At 42.5% G+C, this 19,167-nt stretch overlaps 3 protein-coding genes across 3 annotated transcripts; 1 reads left to right on the top strand and 2 right to left on the bottom strand.

Annotated features, from left to right (window-relative positions):
* Nucleotides 1-165: 165 nt before the first annotated feature.
* On the bottom strand, nucleotides 166-1,338 carry L3040_004880 (uncharacterized protein; the record flags this gene model as incomplete). Its single annotated transcript, XM_007288596.2, has 1 exon — nucleotides 166-1,338. The coding sequence occupies one exon, from the start codon at nucleotides 1,336-1,338 to the stop codon at nucleotides 166-168; it is 1,173 nt and encodes a 390-aa protein (XP_007288658.2).
* Nucleotides 1,339-6,231: 4,893 nt separating this feature from the next.
* L3040_004881 (uncharacterized protein) lies at nucleotides 6,232-7,671 on the bottom strand (the record flags this gene model as incomplete). Its single annotated transcript, XM_007288598.1, has 3 exons — nucleotides 6,232-7,213; nucleotides 7,262-7,517; nucleotides 7,566-7,671. 3 exons carry the CDS (start codon nucleotides 7,669-7,671, stop codon nucleotides 6,232-6,234), a joined length of 1,344 nt encoding a protein of 447 aa, XP_007288660.1.
* Nucleotides 7,672-8,238: 567 nt separating this feature from the next.
* L3040_004882 (uncharacterized protein) lies at nucleotides 8,239-9,810 on the top strand (the record flags this gene model as incomplete). Its single annotated transcript, XM_007288599.1, has 1 exon — nucleotides 8,239-9,810. The coding sequence occupies one exon, from the start codon at nucleotides 8,239-8,241 to the stop codon at nucleotides 9,808-9,810; it is 1,572 nt and encodes a 523-aa protein (XP_007288661.1).
* Nucleotides 9,811-19,167: the final 9,357 nt, after the last annotated feature.

Consider the following 19,167-nt stretch of genomic DNA (forward strand, 5'->3'; position numbering starts at 1 on the left):
GTGCAATCCAGGTTGGTTGGCCGCGCAGTAGTGAAGGGCTGGAAAGTGTACACACTAGACAGGTCTTCGCTTTCCCTGCAACAATTCAGCAAACGAAATAACCTGAGATAGTAGCAGAAGTGAAGTACCAACCTCATTGCATCAAGTAGGTAGACAGTGACACGCTCATGATCGCAAATCTTCCATAACATCCTCACCTAGATCATCGATCTCCAGGAACCACCCCTCCCGAATCGCCCTGGCTCGCGTGGTATCGACATCCTTCGTTCCTGGGAGTACCGTACGCACGACGGCAACATGCTTGGCGCTTCTCGCTACCATCGCTACCATCGCGACACTCTCGAAATCCTCACCGGCTCCATCTTCAGCAGAAGAATTCGTCCTCTCTCGCACACTGGCTTTCGAAGATCGAGAATTCGCAGAGCACTGAGATATTGCCCGCGTCCATGCTTCTTTGTTTGATTTCAGCTTCGCCTGGATTCCCTGCAGCTCAACTATCGAGTCTGTGGTGAGGGTCCTGGGACTTGCAGCGTCGTATACACTGCAATTCAATGTTGCGATAGTCTCTGAAGATTTTTGGAAAATCTGAGTGTTCAAGGGCTCTAGCATTGGTTCCGGAGGTGGAGATCGGGTTATGGCTAGACCAATACCGTTAACATCTGGATCAGATGCCAGATTCATTTCCGAAAAGTCAGAAACGGCATGTATAGGTTGATCAACGGCTACAGTTCGGGGCACTGGCTCCAGTTTTGGTCGAGCGACGGACCTGGACCTCTTTGGCTCAAGACCAAATGCTAGGTCGAGCTGTGAAAAGTCGGACGCCGCATGTTTCGGGACGCTGGGGCTATCGAGCAAATATAAATCGTTTCCTGGGACGTTCCCGACTCCATCACTTGGTCCTCTTCCCCTGGCAGGGAGGGTCCGCCGTGATTCCTGGAATGGCCCGTTCTTTGAGCTCTTAGGTTTTTGTAGGAACGGCTCAAACGAAGTATCGGTCAGGTCCGCGCTCGTGAGCTGTTCGTCACCGAGCGTTTTGCGCCTGGGAACATTGGGCAGTCGGTGTATCGGGATATCTCGATCAACTTCTTTCCTCGTTTCGGAATATAGGTCATCTGAGCCTCTGATTGAGATCAAGGGTCGGTCGATTATTGCTGTGAAAGCCCTTTCTGCTCCCCGGAGGTCTACAATCTCTGATCTGTGACTGCCCGGGCCCGAGAACAGACCCTTCTTGACCCTTATCAATGCAGGTTTCCAGACCGAATGCTTTCTGTACACCTCTGGCTGCTGCGGCATTGCAATTGGACCGTCTCTTCGAGATTTGCTGCTGGGTCCGAACATTTCAACAAGATGCGAATTTATCACTCGTTGATTCTGGACGATTTTCTGATCAGGCCGAAAGGTATACACTGGCTCATAAAGGAGAGAAAGAGGGGAAGAAGAGGAGAAGAAAAACAAACGAGTGTCAGTAGAAAACCTGATATCAGGTTGTTTTCCGTCGAGCGTCCAGGATAACGAAGCTCTTAAACGGATTTCGGAGACGACTTAACTTATCAAGTTATCGAGTTATCCTAAACTTAGAGTCAGCGCTACCACCAAGAATCTAAAAAAAAAACCAGTTTCAAGAGATCTCGATTATTGATTGCCGATCTCTTCATGGAACGATGTGCTATTTCGACCTGCGGATACTATATTTGGCTTAGTTTGCATGCGGAGTAGGCCGTACCCCTGCGTTTTGACTTGATATAGAAATCTACCGGTAGTTGTATATCGTCGTATTCTCGATATTCGCCCGTACAACCTCAACAATAACAATTGTCGATTACGGCTACCGGCTGCCTTCGGTCTAATTCTGTATTGCTCTTATTAGTATCACCCTCCCGGAACAAATATCAGCGTAGCCACGGTACTGTAGCACAAGCCAAACCACAGCAAACCCTTATCCGTGCTATCCCTGGGGTCTTGCCTTCTATTCAATGAGAGGGTAAGTTTTATATTATCATCGCACTCATGGGCGCCACATGAGTGTTAGTTGCATGTACTTCTAAACTTAGCTTTTTTTTATATACGTATTTGCAGCGAAAGGACTCTCCACTTCTTTGTCAACCCAGGCCAAGGCCATGTTGTTTAACCCAAGCAAGATAACTAAGCTTCCGAAGTCCCGTCTTAAAAGTCAATTTGGTTGACTATTTATACCTCGAAGGGTAGTGCTAGAGTTTTGGGCCAGATGATCATCCGATCACGATCCCTCTTAATAACGGTCCTAAGAGGCTGTCATAGCTAATAGATCTCTCCAAGCCAATACTTAAAATTAAAGTCAAGCTTATGGTTACATCATTTCCAAAATTTAAATGACAGCGATATGCAACCGATTTGATCGATTGAATCGCAGTAAGAGCTCGTCTCTTCGGTTAAAATACCGTCGTAGGACGGCTACGACGGTCCCCAGCGTTTTGGGACCGTTTGAAGACCGTCTCAAAGCCTTCCCTAGACCGTCCCCAACGGTCCTCGAGCCGAAAACCGTCCCCGACCCCGACCCCGACCCCGACCCCGAACTAGATTAAATCCCTTCTATTAAGAGCCACTTTGGTCCGCCTTCTATACTACTAACTGAGCAGTCAAATACTGTTTTTGGATTCCAATCCGCCTTTGGCCCGACAGGTTTTAGAGCTACTCTGGTCCGCGCCAGGTACTACTCGGTAAGTTGGGGTTTAAAACCTCGGATTTGATTTCAAAACTCGTTGGGTTCACCTTGTTTCAGAAGCCAAAATCAGAAGCCAAAACTTACCGGGGAAAAAAAAAAAAAAAAAAAAAAAAAAAAAAAAAGAGAGAGAGAGAGAGAGAGAGAGAGAGAGAGAGAGAGAACGTTTTTGAATCCCCATACAAAAAATCGAAAAAATCTAACTCCTCAAGAACAGAACTTTTTTGTCATCAGACGAAAAATATCCTGAATACCTGACAGCGTCAAACTCTCTCACGTGGCCTTCCCGACTCGCTCTTGCCTCGCCTTTCAACATTTCCGTATATAAAATTATCGTTAGGTGACAAGGAAGCGAATATTAGTAGCTAGCAAATAATTTCCTTACTGAGTATTGGTTTTTCTAATATAAATTCGCACGTACATGTCGCAATCATTGTCTATCAATGACGAAATTTAGCGCGAGCCTTTCGCTTCTTCGTCTCAACTTTTAAAACTTCGATTGACTTTATCATTGTTTTTGCCCCCCCCCCCCCCCCCCCCCCCCCCCCCCCCCCCCCAAAAACTGAAAAGCCAAAAACAAAAAATAAAAATATTACAGAAAGAAATAGGGGGGGTTGATAAAAAATCTCGTAATGGAACGAGGTTTTAAAACCCTCGCAAGCAGACGAGTGGGGGGAGGGGGGGGTCGAGTTTCTAAATCCTGCAAATACTGGGTTCCACAACTGGGGCCTTTGAAAACCGAGGTTTTGGCTCCTCAACTACCGGTAGTGTAGTATCTGGCGCGGACCAGAAGCGGCTCTAGCCTTCCAAACCTTGCTGTCTGTCAAGTCGAAGCGGGAAGATATAACTATCAAGAAAGCTCGCGATCGTACCTTGAATTCGTCGGCAATATAATCAATACATATATATATATATATATATATATGTATATATATGTATATATATGTATATAAGGTATATAGGTATATATGGTATAGCAGGTTACCAGTACTTTTATTCTTCTGCCTGACCTTCAGCGAGTTGCTATGCTATCGACGGAATTGAGACCAAGGTAGCAAGCATACAGCATACCTTAGCTGCACAAGACGAAAGGTACCGTATGCGCGCATGTATCCGGCCGCTCTATTAGAACAGCTAGCTTGAACCGCTATACTTGTGTTATAGATAATATAGATCGTGAGAGTTGCTTCGGTGCGTCGAATCAGAGAGAGAGATACTATAAAGATTTGACAGCGGTACTCATCAAGCGAAGCAAGAATCTAATCGGTCGAAGAAAACTCTGAAACATTTGTTGATTTATCGTCGCGAGGAGATTCGTTCTCGAATCGCTGGATGCTTCTTGATGTCGAGGTACCTAGCTATGCAAAGATGTGTGTTCCCATCGTATAGGGTCTCGGTAGTTGCTGTCTCCAGCGAGGACGTCGAGCTTCAGTGTGGGAGACGAAAGCCATTTTGAAGGTAGTGAATATGTCTGACGTGATTAGGTATTGATGCGAGGGTTGATTGTTACTCTGGCAAAATCAGCTGAGAGCGAGGTCTATGATGCCTTTTATATAAAAAGAACAGCGAGACCAACGCCTGTGCATCGCCTGTCTGCGTGGAAGAGCTAATGCACCATTCAACTACCTAGGACTGGAAAACAGAGCTGTGTTGCAATCCGCCGATCGGAAGGCGTTGAAGGCCTTGAATTGGCGCCAACGGCCGGGGTTTAGCCTCCTTTCGAAAAGCCAGAACTTTTCATTTGTAGAGAGAGAGAGAGACAAGCTCTTTTCGATGAATATCATTTGCCAAAGGATGCTCACAAACGAATCAACTGAGCTTGCTTCCTGAACCTCCATGCAAATCTTGTTTGATAGCAATAGCACGCTCATCTGGATTTTGAGAAAAGTCCAGACCCCAAATTTACGCCTTTGCTGTCCCATCGCGTCCAATACTACTCGTTGAGGACTGGTAGATGCCACTATATCCCTCGACCATTTCCCCCATCTCCTCGAATACAAATTTGTGCGAGCTTAGCATTTCTATAGAGAACGATACCATGCGGGTTATTCGATTCCATTAAAGCTCCTATAGCACCTTCATATCCAGCATCGACGACTCCAGCACGGATTCCGGCAGCAGACCGCCACAACGACGATCGAGGGAAGAGGCTCGCCATGCAGTTCGGGGGAACCTGCACCGTCTCGACAAGATCGACGAGATAGGCGCCTGGCTGGAGTGTAATGGCGAACTCCGTCTCGTGAAAAGGCAACACCCAAGACTTGGCTGCCTGGCGGTTTGTATTATCGAAATCATTTGGTGGCAGCGGAAGTCCACTTTGAAACTTGGTGTACGGTAAGGTCAATGCAAACGAAGATCAGCCCCCCAGAGAACACAAAGTGGCAGAAATAGATAAAACGATAGACATAGTTCTCAGACATGTCGTCGGATCGGATGGCATGGAGTTTCATGGGAAGGCCGGTGTGGGTACATACTGGCTAGTGCTGCTGGGTCACATCCCGCACATTCCGGACCAATTGGCGGGAGACGACTTGGAGTCCGCTGAGAATCATTGCGAAGATATTTTGTTATTCCTTTGCACGTAATGGCTTGACTTGGACGGCGCTGCTGGCATCAACCAGATCCAGCTGGATAATTAGGTATTCGTAGCCTAGATTAACAACTCGTGCCGGTCACTAAAATAGATGCGATTAGCCAGCCTACTTGCGCTTGTATGGAAGGTGTACCTCACGAAAAATGGAGTTGACAGCAAGTCATCCTATGATGCGTCCGACGACTTTGGTTAGAAGGGTTTGAATCCTGAGGATATTACGGAGGTGAAGAAAGACGCCTTGTCTCGTCGTCGGTTGGCGACGATTTCGCGTAGGGTTGCTGAAGGGGTCTGGTGTTGAGCGTTGGGCTGATGTACCTATGCTCTAGTGGGGCGTACTTTAGAATACGCGTACGCTCCCCCAGCCCGTTCCAGCGATCCGGACCGCCGCCGGCTTATTACTGTATCAGTGCAATGGGTATCTAGGCGCCAGCTGCATAATTCGCAGTCAAGTTAGGCTTTATTTTCCATATGGCCGGAGGAGGTAGTACTTCTTTCTGCCTAATCTTCAGCGAGTGATTTCGACGAGATCTTTAACCGAAGCAAGACTCTGATCAAATAAACCACAAAACCTTTATCAATTTGTCGTTACGGAGGAAGGAGGAAACATGCTCTTGGACCACGAAGTGGGAGCGCAATAAGTAGCCGCTTCTCATGCTGGCTGGGCTGGTAACAACTTTTTGCTAGAGAGAAAGAATTGTGAGGAGGGGAGTATGTAATGAGGCTTTCCCGGGGACGAGGAGCAGCTTGAGTAGCGATGAATAAATGTCCCGGTAGCGAGGGAGGCTACCAAGTCATGAACCGTGTAGATAGATATCTTTGCAGTAGTGTCAATGAGAGTGACAACATAAGGATAAATCGATATCAATATCCAGCCAGGCCATTCCAGCTAATTACACCTAAGGTACTTGATGCTACCCACCTGCCAAAATCGCAGTCTATCTCAATACAGAGACTCCTGACTCCCAGCCTTCTCACATACCTTCTTCAACGCCTCCCCCGTCTTTTCAAAATCCCCAATGTCCAAGTAAATTTGAGCACTCAACCTCGCCCAGATCTGTCCCTGAAAAGCCCAAATCGGGATAAATGTATTCGAGTCCGCAAATAAAGTCGTTTGTATCCACCTTGGCACCTGGTCAAAAAGCTTCCGTTTGATCGTGTTCGTGCCTGCAACCTTCTCCTCGCCGATCTCCAGTGGCAAGCGAACATTAACGAGAGAGCAATCTGTCAAAGTATGCGTGATGTTGTCCAAGATTTCAGTCCCGAGAATCTTGGCTACGACTTTCCCACCTTCGCGTGCAAGGTTGGTGTTGTACTCGATGATGGCGGCTTCACCCCCGCAGACCTCTTCGCGCCATCTGATGGCTTCGTCGACGACGACGAAGTTGGTGTTGTCGATCGTGCCGTTGGCTTCGAACTGCGTGATGAATGTGCTTTTTGCAGAGGGCATGACGTTGAGTACGCCTTTGTCTATGATGGGTACGAAGCCGTGGGATGTAGGGAGAGACGAGCGTATCAATGCCTGGTTTCTCTCGGGGACGTAGAAGACGGCGCAGCCACGAGGAACGAAGAGCCATTTGTGAGCGTTGCTGACGAAGAAGTCAGGGTCTATGGCTGTCAGGTCGATTGGGATATGACCGACTCCGTGTGCGCCGTCGATGAGTGATAAGACGCCTTCTTCTTTACAGATGGCAGTGAGAGCCTCGAATGGCATTCGGAGGCCGGGAAGCGAAGATACGGTGTCGAAGATGGCGATTCGAGGTCGCTTGTACGCAGCTCGGGAATCCTTGATGGCTTTCCGGAATAAGTCGAGAAGGTCTGAATCTTCCATTGGATATGTGATGGCAATCTGACGAGGATTGACAACATTATGGGTGGCCTCGCATACATACTCAATAGTCTTTAAGCAGGCGCCGTAAATGTGCCTGGTATGTCAGAGTGTCATTCCAACGACACTGGTCAGATCAACCTACTTGAAATAAAGGATCTCATCCTTGCTATCTCGATTCCACACGATATTACGTAGAACAACGTTCACACCAGTAGTAGCGTTTGGTACAAACACAACAGTCGACGCCGGGCAGTTCAGAAGTTTGGCAATCGCTTCTCGGGATTTATCCGAGAGTTTAGGGTACGTATAACGAATATATATGTCAGGACGTGCTTCTCCTTGATCTTGGTATTCTCTTTGTTTCTCTCGGATTGCAAGAGGAGAGGCACCAAAGGAGCCTGAGAATGGAGTTTAGATGTGAAGAAGAAATGACGAGATTGAAATACCGTGGTTGATGTTGACGTAAGACGGATCGATTGAGAAATGCTTCAACATATCTTTTCCAAAAGGAGTCCGCCTATAAATCGGACTGGGAGATTGGGCTTCACCCATTTCGAGATGGAAATAGAAGATATGATATTCTAACAAAGACTCAGTGAGAATTGCTCAGAGTTCAAAGAGCGGTGGGCAGACAGAGAAGGGGAATGATAGGGAAATCAGAATATAATCGACACTTTCGCCCCTCTGACCCCCACTTGTAGGTGGTTGATTACATTTGTCGTTTGGAGCATCCGGAAAAGGTTTTTCCGTACATATCGGAATCGCACCGCTAATATTCAGTAATGAGTCTTAAATCTGCGATCTTACGATCAAATTTTGTGATTTTAATGTGATTTCTAATGCATTGAATACGTAAAAATCTTGACAGCTTTTCAATACTGCATTCAGACGATAATAGGCCTACTTCTCTCCGTAGAATCTTTCCATGACTCAGCTTCGCAGTGGAGGTGAATGAGGATTGAGTTTTAGTGGAGCTTATGCTTAAGCGAGCTTTCAGGGGTTATGACGCATGTCCCCGCGGTTCATCGAACATCGAACTCCGTAACAAATATCAACAACTCTTGACGACAACATCGAAAACCAGGCCGACGACACTGACGAAACCATACCATACGATAAATGTCTCTCCAACAACTATCTCGATTGCTTCCATTACCAGAACAGGATCTCCAACAATTTCTAGAGCACGCCGCAACTCTTGGCAAGCAAGAAGCCGCTGAACTCTTCAACAACCTGCTCGGAGAATCGCCCCAATCTATAGAATTTATCTCCTCCTTCAACTCTCGGCGCGCAGATCCGAACTCGAAACCACCATCTACAGCTCCAGAAACATCTGCAGCGCCTTCCAATGTCCCGAAAAGTAGGCGCAAGCCGCACAAGAAGGCAGCGCAGCTCCACGCCCTCCCCGCCCGCAAAGTAGAGAACAACTATGCCGCGCCAGGAACAGCCTATACCAAGAAGGACGAAGACGACTATATGACCCGAAAGCCCAACTCAGGTGCCTCAATACCCAACAATGCCTTCTCCCTCGATCCCAAACCCGCTGCCATCCAAGCCCCTACGCTCAGGCCGCCGCCGTCCGCAGCCGGTTCCCTAATATCAGACTTCAAGTCGAAAAGCACGCCTGGCACTCGCACATCGTCACCCGCTCCCTCCTCTTCCAAAGTTACGAAAGTGAACATCACAGGCGGTACATCCATGCACGGCGCCTCGACCGTCCTCACGGAACTCGACGCCGCGATCCGCTCCCTCGAGATCAGCACCAACAGCTCGCTCCTCTTGCCGGTGGAAAAGCGCGCCTGCAACTGTATCGGTGCCCGCCACCCCCTCCTCACAGCAGCACCCAATTGCATAAACTGCGGAAAAGTAATATGTGTGAAGGAAGGGCTGGGCCCCTGTACATTCTGCGGCGAAGCAATCCTCTCCGCAGTCGAAGTGCAGGGCATGATAAAAGAGCTACGAGAGGAGCGAGGGCGGGAGAAAATGCTTCTTGATAACTCGACGCACCGCCGCGCCGAAGTCTCCAAGAAACCGATGGCGTTTCAGGCGCCCAAAGAAGTGCCGATGAGTCCAGCCGAGGCAGCCGCGAAAGAGCATCGCGACCGTCTGCTGGGATTCCAAGCTCAAAATGCGAAGAGGACGACGGTTCGAGACGAAGCTGCAGATTTCGAGACGCCGGTCACGGCAGGTGCTAACATCTGGGCGAGTCCGGCCGAGAGAGCGCGGACGCTGAAGAGGCAGCAGAAGGTGCTAGCGGAGCAGGAGTGGAGCGCGCGACCGGAGTGGGAGAAGCGGAGGCAGGTGGTCAGCATCGACCTGGTGAAGGGGAAGGTGGTCAAGAAGATGGCTGCTGTGGAGAAGCCGAGCTTTGAGTTTCGGCATAGTGATAGCGAAGAGGAAGCGGAGGATGTTGCGTACCCGCTGGCGGAGGTTGGTGGGAATGGCCACGGGAAGGGGAAGGGGACGTTCAGTCGGAACCCGTTGATGAAGGGACTGATCAAACCCGTGTATGGAAATGGAAATGGGAAAGGGAAGGGGGCTGCTGCTGACGGGGAGGTGGTGCAGAAGCGGAATACATGGCGGAGGGTCCAAGACTCGCTCGAGGACAACGAGGAGATCATCCTTGACGGAGGAGCTTTTGGAGGGAGGGCAGGCGATAGGAGAGAGATTGACGAGCCGGCCTACTCGTGATGATAGATAGATAATAGTAATCTATGCAGATCCGCGTACCTGGATAGTAACCACACCCACACGTCAACCGACAGAGGCACTACACACGTTGCATTCATGCATGGTATCTTTTCTTCTCTTACCTTGACACACCACATCATATCATATCCTACTCACTACCGTACTCACTCACTACCTCAATAAGTAAATGGGTAAGGTACCTAATAAGCATACCCATTCCAGACCTCTCTTCTCCTCTCTTCTCTTCTCTTCTCTTTCTCTTCTCTTTCTCTTCTCTTTCTCTTCTCTTTCTCTTCTCTTTCTCTTCTCTTTCTCTTCTCTTTCTCTTCTCTTTCTCTTCTCTTTCTCTTCTCTTTCTCTTCTCTCTCCCTCTCCCTCTCCCTCTCCCTCCCCCCCCCACCCCTCCCAGCCAAACCCCTCAACCATCATCTATCACCTAACCACCGGTACGTCCTCACCCACACATTTCCTACATTTCCCACGTCCTCACCTCCAGCAACTCCGAAGCCCTAAACCTCCCTCCCTACCTACCTCCCTACCTACCTACCCGACCCGTCCGTCTCTGATACCCCCCTTGGAGCCTTATCTTATCCACTCACTCACTCACTCACTCACTCACTCACTCACTCACTCACTAATTATCCACTATCCACCGCCTTGAAAGCCTCATTCCCTTCTTCTTCTTCATTCGTTCATTCATTCATTCATTCATCCATCCGGTTCAATCATTCATTCATCCGATTAAATCCAGTTCAATCCAGTTAAATCCAGTTAAATCCAGTTAAATCCAGTTAAATCCAGTTAAATCCAGTTAAATCTAGTTGGAAGAGGAATTTGCGAAACGTATGATGTAAGTAAGTAAGTAAGTGAATGAGTGACCGAGTGAGCGGTTTCTTTTCGATGGATGGATGGCTGGATGAATGGATGGATGGATGGCTGGATGGCTGGATGCATAGCTGGATGGGTGGATGAATGGCTGGATGGCTGGATGGATAGATAGGTGGATAGGAACCGCTTCAGAGGACCGGTACCGGTAGGTAGACAAGAAGAACAACAACAACAACAACAACAACAACAACAACAACAACAATAGTAGGTAGGTAATCCCACAGCTACTCATTAATAAGGTATCCTTACGAAGGGCAATACTGCCGAGGCGTGTGGCTGGCTGCCTAGTACTGTACTGTAGTACTGTAGTAGATGGGTACGGTACCGGTGGATTCGTTAGCGTTTGGATGGGCGAGGTTTTCTGGCTAAGGGGTTGAGCGAATAGATGGTGGGGTAAGGAGGAAAGATGGAAGGGATAGATGGATAATCGTACTCCTGGTCGGAGTACTAGTCAGAAGCAAGAATGCGGTTCTTAGTACCCTTCAGTAATACGGTCAATTCTCAGTAATAGTACTCTAAGTATATAACCTAATAATTAACTAGTGCACGTGATTCCTTCTAATCGTATAAAACGAATCAGCTCTCTTAAACCTTAAGGAGCAGTTAAAATTCAAATATCTTTACAACCGAGTGTTTTGCAATTGCAAGTACTTTAACGACCCTTACGAAATTACGAATATATTCCTTAATCGCTTAAAAGCAATTCAACACTAATTAGTAGTTAATTTACTACTAAGTGATTAATCATAAAAAAGCTAAGAATACTTAATAGCGAAGATACTTTATACTCCGATACCTCTTTTCTTTTACAACGGAAAAGCGATTCCGTACTAAGTCGCTTATTTATATTATCGATTTACTCTTATTTTTATAGAAAAGTGATTCCGAATCAAGTCACTTACTACACTAATACCGTCATCGCTATAAAGCTACGCTAGCTATATACAGCAACAAAATATTAATTAAGATCGACTTACATACAAACAAACAACAACTATAGCCGATCGAGCAACTAGACCTTAAAATGAAGAGTCTAGCCGATAAAAAAGAACGAAGTATTATACTCTTCGAGTCTTATCACTACCTACGGAACCTCTAGCAGTTTAGCCGAAAGGACTATTATATCTAAGGCTTTCAGACTTATCGGAAAGATTAAACGACGAGATATCGAGCATCTCTTTTGACTTAAACGAGCTACCGTACGCAAAGCCCGATAGCGAAATCACGGCACAAGCGATAGTAAAGGACTTCTTAAATGTTAAATGCAAAAAGTTAAAAGACTACGACTTTTAGAACTTATTCCGATACGCTTTTTTACGCTAAGATTAAACGAGCTTTACAATAACGGGCGACAATCTAGCAAAAGAAGCTCTTAAGTTTGCTACTTTCATCAAGCTTAAGAAACACTTGTTATCTAAAGGCGTGTAGTACTACTTAAAGCAAAAAGGTTACGCTATAAGTGATCCGAATAGTCTTAGCGACTTAAACGATAATCTAAAAAGAAGAAATAAAAAGGGAAGCGAATAGAATAAGCACGGAAGAAAAGGAAGAGAATACGGTAGCCCGACAAAAGATAAGAAAATGAGCCGCTAAAAGACCTTGGACGAGACCTTAAACGAGGATACGGAACCCTCGGCGGACTTAGGCCAAACCGACCTTTTACCGGCACCCCTTTTTCGACCCGAGTATTAGCAAAGCATACTTACGGCACTCCAAGAGCCTTTAACGACGATGATTTCTTTAAGCTCGAAACGGCAAACTTACACTCAAAAGCGAAGGAATTAGCTTTATTTGCAAAGAGTTTTCTTAAAGAATTGAAGTATTTAAAGCTTAAAAACGATTTTAATACTCGGCTTAAGATTTTTACCGACGACGCGTACCGATACGGGTTGATAATCGACGATTACTTAACTGCTTTCCTTATTATGCTTGCAAAAGAAGCAATTAGGTTTTATTATAATCACGTAATCAACGCTCGACTTCTTACGTTCAAGGAAAACGCTCTTGCGATAAGAAACCACTTTAAGACTAATTAACGGCGGCAAGCTAAATACGACCGTTAAAAAGAAATTTCTTTAAAATTGATTCGGAAGAAGACTCTCGCTAATTCGCTAGCTAAGTGCTTTAAAAAGCTCGAAAAAGAGCTAAAAGCAATGCAAAGAGCTCTTCGCCCAGTTTTAAAAGATGATCGAAGTCTCGCTAACAAGCTCTATTCAGCTTATAAAAACGTGCTAAAGACGACTATAGCTCGAATGAACCCCGCTTTTACCTTTACCGCCGCAATTGCTAATATCCGCCGCGCAATTGCTTTTATAACTAAGAACTTGCAACCTCTTCTTAAGATTAAAAGCTTACGACCTTCTTTTCAAGCAAGCAGAGCTTACGCAAGCTCTAGCGAGCCATTTGATTAACACACCTCTTCTTAAACCTCTTCTTAGCATACTTTAAGCAAAGCTGATTCTAACGACTTTAAAAACGAGTACGAGTGCTTCATTCAAGGCTGCTTATACGAAAGAAAGTACTGCGAGCACTTCGCAAATAAACGGGTAAATAAAAAAAGATATTGCGGTATAAGAGAAAAAAAGATTTTTAAAAAAAAAGAAGCCTTTTTAAAAAAGAATTTTTCTTTGTTCTTCGTATTTAAATTTTTTTTTTCTTTATTCTTTATAAAAGAATTTTGTTCTTTATATCTCGTTGCTATTCAATACTTTCTTTTCTCGGTCGATATAATAATTAGCAAAGCACTGCTTACTAAAGAGAGAGTTGCCGGTGTCGGTATATCTATATCGACTTTACAATAGCTAGCTAATAATAGTAGTTAAAGAAGTTTACTTATAGACTATAGTTCACGGGCCACTTAGCATGCTTCGCTTAGTATACTATAGCTTAAAAGACCCTTAACTTAAGTATCGGTATATAACTTAATAGTTAATTAATGCACGTGATTCCTTTTAATCGTATAAAAAGAATCAGCTCCTTTGAACCTTAAAGAGCAACTAGAATTCAGATACTTTTATAACCGAGTGTTTTGCGATTGCAAGTACTTTAACGAACGTTACGAAGTTACGAATATATTCTTAATCGCTTGAAAGCAATCCAACACACCGCGTGTTTTTTAAATTGAGTTAAAAGATGCTATAGATCGAATCGACGGCGAATTTTTTTTGTTTTTTTATTTATCTTTTTTAAGCTCTTTCTTAAGCTTTTTTTATCTAGTAAATATTATTATTAGATCGCCGGTAGCGATCTCTTTATAATATTCGTAAAAGTCGTAACGTCGTTAAAGTACTTGCAATTGCAAAACACTCGGTTATAAAAGTATTTGAATTCTAGTTGCTCTTTAAGATTCAAGAGAGCTGATTTCTTTTATACGATTAAAAAGAATCACGTGCACTAGCTAACTAATAAGTTTACTAATCGAGTTAAGGGTCCTTGGACTAGTATGACATGCTAAGCGAAGCATGCTAAGTAGCCCGTGAACCATAGTTCACGAGTAAACTCCTTCAAATACTACTAGCTAGCTAAAGTCGATATAGATATACCGATAAAAGCAAAGCAAAGCAAAGCAACGCAACGAAAAAGTAAAATAACTAAATAAATTAAAATAAATAAATACTAAAGAGTATTTAAAAAAAAAAAAAAAGCAAATACGTAAGTAAATAAATAAAGTAAATCCGTACGTATATATATATATACTATTCTAAACTTATAAGAGTCTTTAAAGTCTTAAGAATTAAAGAAAAAAAGAAAAAAGAAAGCGAAGAATAAAATCGATAATAAGCTTAGCTATTTAAATTTATTATATATATATATTTAAAAAATAAGAAAAAAAGAAAAAAGAAAAAGAAAAAAAAAGGAAAATTTTTTTTTTGTTTCTTTTTAATTAAGATTAAAACTAACGCTAAAAAGATTCTAGCTTTTTTTTTTTTAGAAAATATTATATTAGATAATCAACGTTTTTCGCCGTTTTTGTTTTACGCTAAAGCTTAAAGCGAGACATGATTTTTATCGCTTACTTTAACTTAAAGAAAGGCCTTAAAAGTTGCGACGTTAAAGCTTACTACTATTAAGTAAATAAAAACCGCTTCAAAGGACCGGTACTAATAGGTAGACAAGAAGAAGAAGTAATCTTACAGCTACTTATTAATAAGGTACTTACCGTATTCTTACGAAGAGCAATACTACCGAGGCGTATGGCTGGCTGGCTACCGTAGTACCGGTACTATAGTACTGTACTACCTATAGTACTATAATAGGTAGATGGGTACGGTACCGGTGGATTCGTTAGCGTTTGGATAAGCGAGGTTTTCTGGCTAGAAAGTTGAGCGAATGGATGGTAAGGTAAAGAAGAAAGATAGAAAGGATAGATAGATAATCGTACCCTTAGTCGGAGTACTAGTCAAAAGCAAGAATGCGGTTCCTAGTACCCTTTAGTAATACGGTCAATTCTTAATAATAGTACTTTAAGTATATAACCTAATAATTAGCTAGTGCACGTGATTCCTTCTAATCGTATAAAACGAATCAGCTCCTTTAAACCTTAAAGAGCAATTAGAATTCAAATATCTTTACAATCGAGTGTTTTGCAATTGCAAGTACTTTAACGACCCTTACGAAATTACGAATATATTCTTTAATCGCTTAAAAGCAATTTAACACTAATCAATAGTTAATTTATTATTAAGTGATCAATCACAAAAAAGCTAAGAATACTTAATAGCGAAAATACTTTATACTTCGATACTTCCTTTCTTTTACAACAGAAGAGCGATTCCGTACCAAGTCGCTTATCTATACTACCGATTTACTTTTATTTTTACGGAAAAGTGATTCCGAATCAAGTCACTTACTACACTAATACCGTTATCGCTATAAAGCTACGCTAGTTATACATAATAATAAAATATCAATTGAGATCGACTTACATACAAACAAACAACAACTATAGCCGATCGAGCAACTAGACTTTAAAATAAAGAGTCTAGCCGATAAAAAAGAACGGAGTATTATACTTCTCGAGTCTTATCATTACTTACGGAACCTTTAGCAGTTCAGCCGAAAGGACTATTATATCTAAGGCTTCTAGACTTATCAAAAAGACTAGACGACAAGATATCGAGCATCTCTTTTGACTTAAACGAGCTACCGTACGCAAAGCCCGATAGCGAAATCACGGCACAAGCGATAGTAAAGGACTTCTTAAATACTAAATGCAAAAGGTTAAAAGACTACGACTTTCAGAACTTATTCCGATACGCTTTCTTACGCTAAGATTAAACGAGCTTTACAATGACGAGCGACAATCTAGCAAAAAAAGCTCTTAAGTTTATTACTTTTATTAAGCTTAAAGAACACTTGTTGTTTAAAAGCGTATAGTGCTACTTAAAGCAAAGAAGTTACGCTATAAATGACCCGAATAGTCTTAGCGACTTAAACGATAATCTAGAAAAAGGAAATAAAAAAGGAAGCGAGTAGAATAAGCACGGAAGAAGAGAAAGAAGACACGGTAGCCCGACAAAAGATAGGAAAATGAGCCGCTAAAAGACCTTAAACGAGACCTTAGACGAGGATACGAAACCTTCGGCGGACTTAAGCCAAACCGACCCTTTACCGGCACCCCTTTTTCGACCCGAGTATTAGCAAGGTATACTTACGGCACTCCGAGAGCTCTTAACGACGATGATTTCTTTAAGCTCGAAACAGCAAACCTACACCTAAAGGCGAAGGAATTAGCTTTATTTGCAAAGAGTTTTCTTAAGGAATTAAAGTATTTAAAGCTTAAAAACGATTTTAATACTCGGCTTAAGATTTTTACCGACGACGCGTGCCGATACGGGTTGATAATCGACGATTACTTAATTGCTTTCCTTATTATGCTTGCAAAAGAAGCAATTAAGTTTTATTATAATCACGTAATCAACGCTCGACTTCTTACGTTTAAGGAAAACGCTCTTGCGATAAGAGATTACTTTAAGACTGACTAACGGCGGCAAGCTAAATACGACCGTTAAAAAGAAATTTCTTTAGAATTGATTCGAAAAAAGACTCTCGCTAATTCGCTAGCTAAGTGCTTTAAAAAGCTCGAAAAAGAGCTAAAAGCAATGCAAAGAGCTCTTCGCCCAGCTTTAAAAGATGATCGAAGTCTCGCTAACAAGCTTTATTTAGCTTATAAAAACGTGCTAGAAACGATTATAGCTCGGATGAACTCCGCTTTTACTTCTACCGCCGCAATTGCTAATATCCGCCGCGCAATTGCTTTTGCAACTAAAAACTTGCAACCTTTTCTTAAGATTAAAAGCTTACGACCTTCTTTTCAAGCAAGCAAAGCTTACGCGAGCTCTAGCGAGCCATTTGATCAGCACACCTCTTCTTAAACCTCTTTTTAGTATACCTTAAGCAAAGCTGATTCTAACGACTTTAAGAACGAGTACGAGTGCTTCATTTAAGGCTGCTTATACGAAAGAAAGTACTGCGAGCACTTCGCAAATAAACGGGTAAGTAAAAAAAGATATTGCGATATAAAAGAAAAAAAGATTTTTAAAAAAAAAAAAGCCTTTTTAAAAAAGAATTTTTTTTTGTTCTTCGTATTTAAATTTTTTTTTTCTTTGTTCTTTATAAAAGAATTTTGTTCTTTATATCTCGTTGCTATTCAGTACCTTCCTTTCTCGGTCGATATAGTAATTAGCAAAGCACTACTTACTAAAAAGAGAGTTGCCGATGTCGATATATCTATATCGACTTTATAATAGCTAGCTAATAATAATAATTAAAAAAGTTCACTTATAGACTATAGTTCACGAGCCACTTAGCATGCTTCGCTTAATATACTATAGCTTAAAGGACCTTCAACTTGAGTACCGGTATATAACTTAGTAGTTAGCTAGTGCACGTGATTCCTTTTAATCGTATAAAAGGAATCAGCTCTCTTGAACCTTAAAGAGCAACTAGAATTCAGATACCTTTACAATCGAGTGTTTTGCGATTGCAAGTACTTTAACGAACGTTACGAAGTTACGAATATATTCTTAATCGCTTAAAAGCAATCCAATACACCGCGTGTCTTTTGAATTAAGTTAAGAGATGCTATAGATCGAATCGACGGCGAATTTTTTTTATTTTTTTATTTATCTTTTTCAAGCTTTTTCTTAAGCTCTTTTTATCTAATAAATATTATTGTTAGATCGCCGGTAGCGATCTCTTCGTAATATTCGTAAAAGTCGTGACGTCGTCAAAGTACTTGCAATTGCAAAACACTCGATTGTAAAAGTATTTGAATTCTAGTTGCTCTTTAAGATTCAAAAGAGCTGATTCCTTTTATACGATTAAAAGGAATCACGTGTACTAGCTAACTAATAAGTTTACTAATCGAGTTAAGGATCCTTAGACTAGTATGACATGCTAAGCGAAGCATGCTAAGTAGCCCGTGAACCATAGTTCACGGGTGAACTCTTTTAAATACTATTAGCTAGCTAAAGTCGATATAGATATACCGATAAAAGCAAAGCAAAGCAAAGCAACGCAACGAAAAAGTAAAATAACTAAATAAATTAAAATAAATAAATACTAAAGAGTATTTAAAAAAAAAAAAAAAGCAAATACGTAAGTAAATAAATAAAGTAAATCCGTACGTATATATATATATACTATTCTAAACTTATAAGAGTCTTTAAAGTCTTAAGAATTAAAGAAAAAAAGAAAAAAGAAAGCGAAGAATAAAATCGATAATGAGCTTAGCTATTTAAATTTATTATATATATATATTTAAAAAATAAGAAAGAAAGAAAAAAGAAAAAGAAAAAAAAAGGAAAATTTTTTTTTTGTTTCTTTTTAATTAAGATTAAAACTAACGCTAAAAAGATTCTAGCTTTTTTTTTTTTAGAAAATATTATATCAGATAATCAACGTTTTTCGCCGTTTTTGTTTTACGCTGAAGCTTGAAGCGAGACATGATTTTTATCGCCCACTTTAACTTAAAGAAAGGCTTTAAAAGTTGCGACGTCAAGGCTTACCACTATTAAGTAAATAAGAACCGCTTCAAAGGACCGGTACCGGTAGGTAGACAAAAAGAAGAAGTAATCTTACAGCTACTCATTAATAAGGTACTTACCGTATTCTTACGAAAGGCAATACTGCCGAAGCGTATGGCTGGCTGGCTACCGTAGTACCGGTACTGTAGTACTGTACTACCTATAGTACTGTAGTAGGTAGATGGGTACGGTACCGGTGGATTCGTTAGCGTTTGGATGGGCGAGGTTTTCTGGCTAGGGGGTTGAGCGATTGGATGGTGGGGTAGGGAGGGGTGGGGAGGGTGGAAGGGATGGATACCCGGTAGGTGGGTGGTTGGATGAGTGGATGGATACCGTAGTTGGATACGTAGCTGGATGCAGATAAAGGAAAACGCAAGACGCGAGATGTTGATTTAGTTTAGTTAAGCTAACATAAGCGAAGGGTTTAGTAGAATAGATAGAA

This window comes from Drepanopeziza brunnea (assembly GCF_022702325.1).
Source record: "Drepanopeziza brunnea f. sp. 'multigermtubi' strain 214-2 chromosome Unknown ctg7, whole genome shotgun sequence".
NCBI lineage: Eukaryota > Fungi > Ascomycota > Leotiomycetes > Helotiales > Drepanopezizaceae > Drepanopeziza > Drepanopeziza brunnea.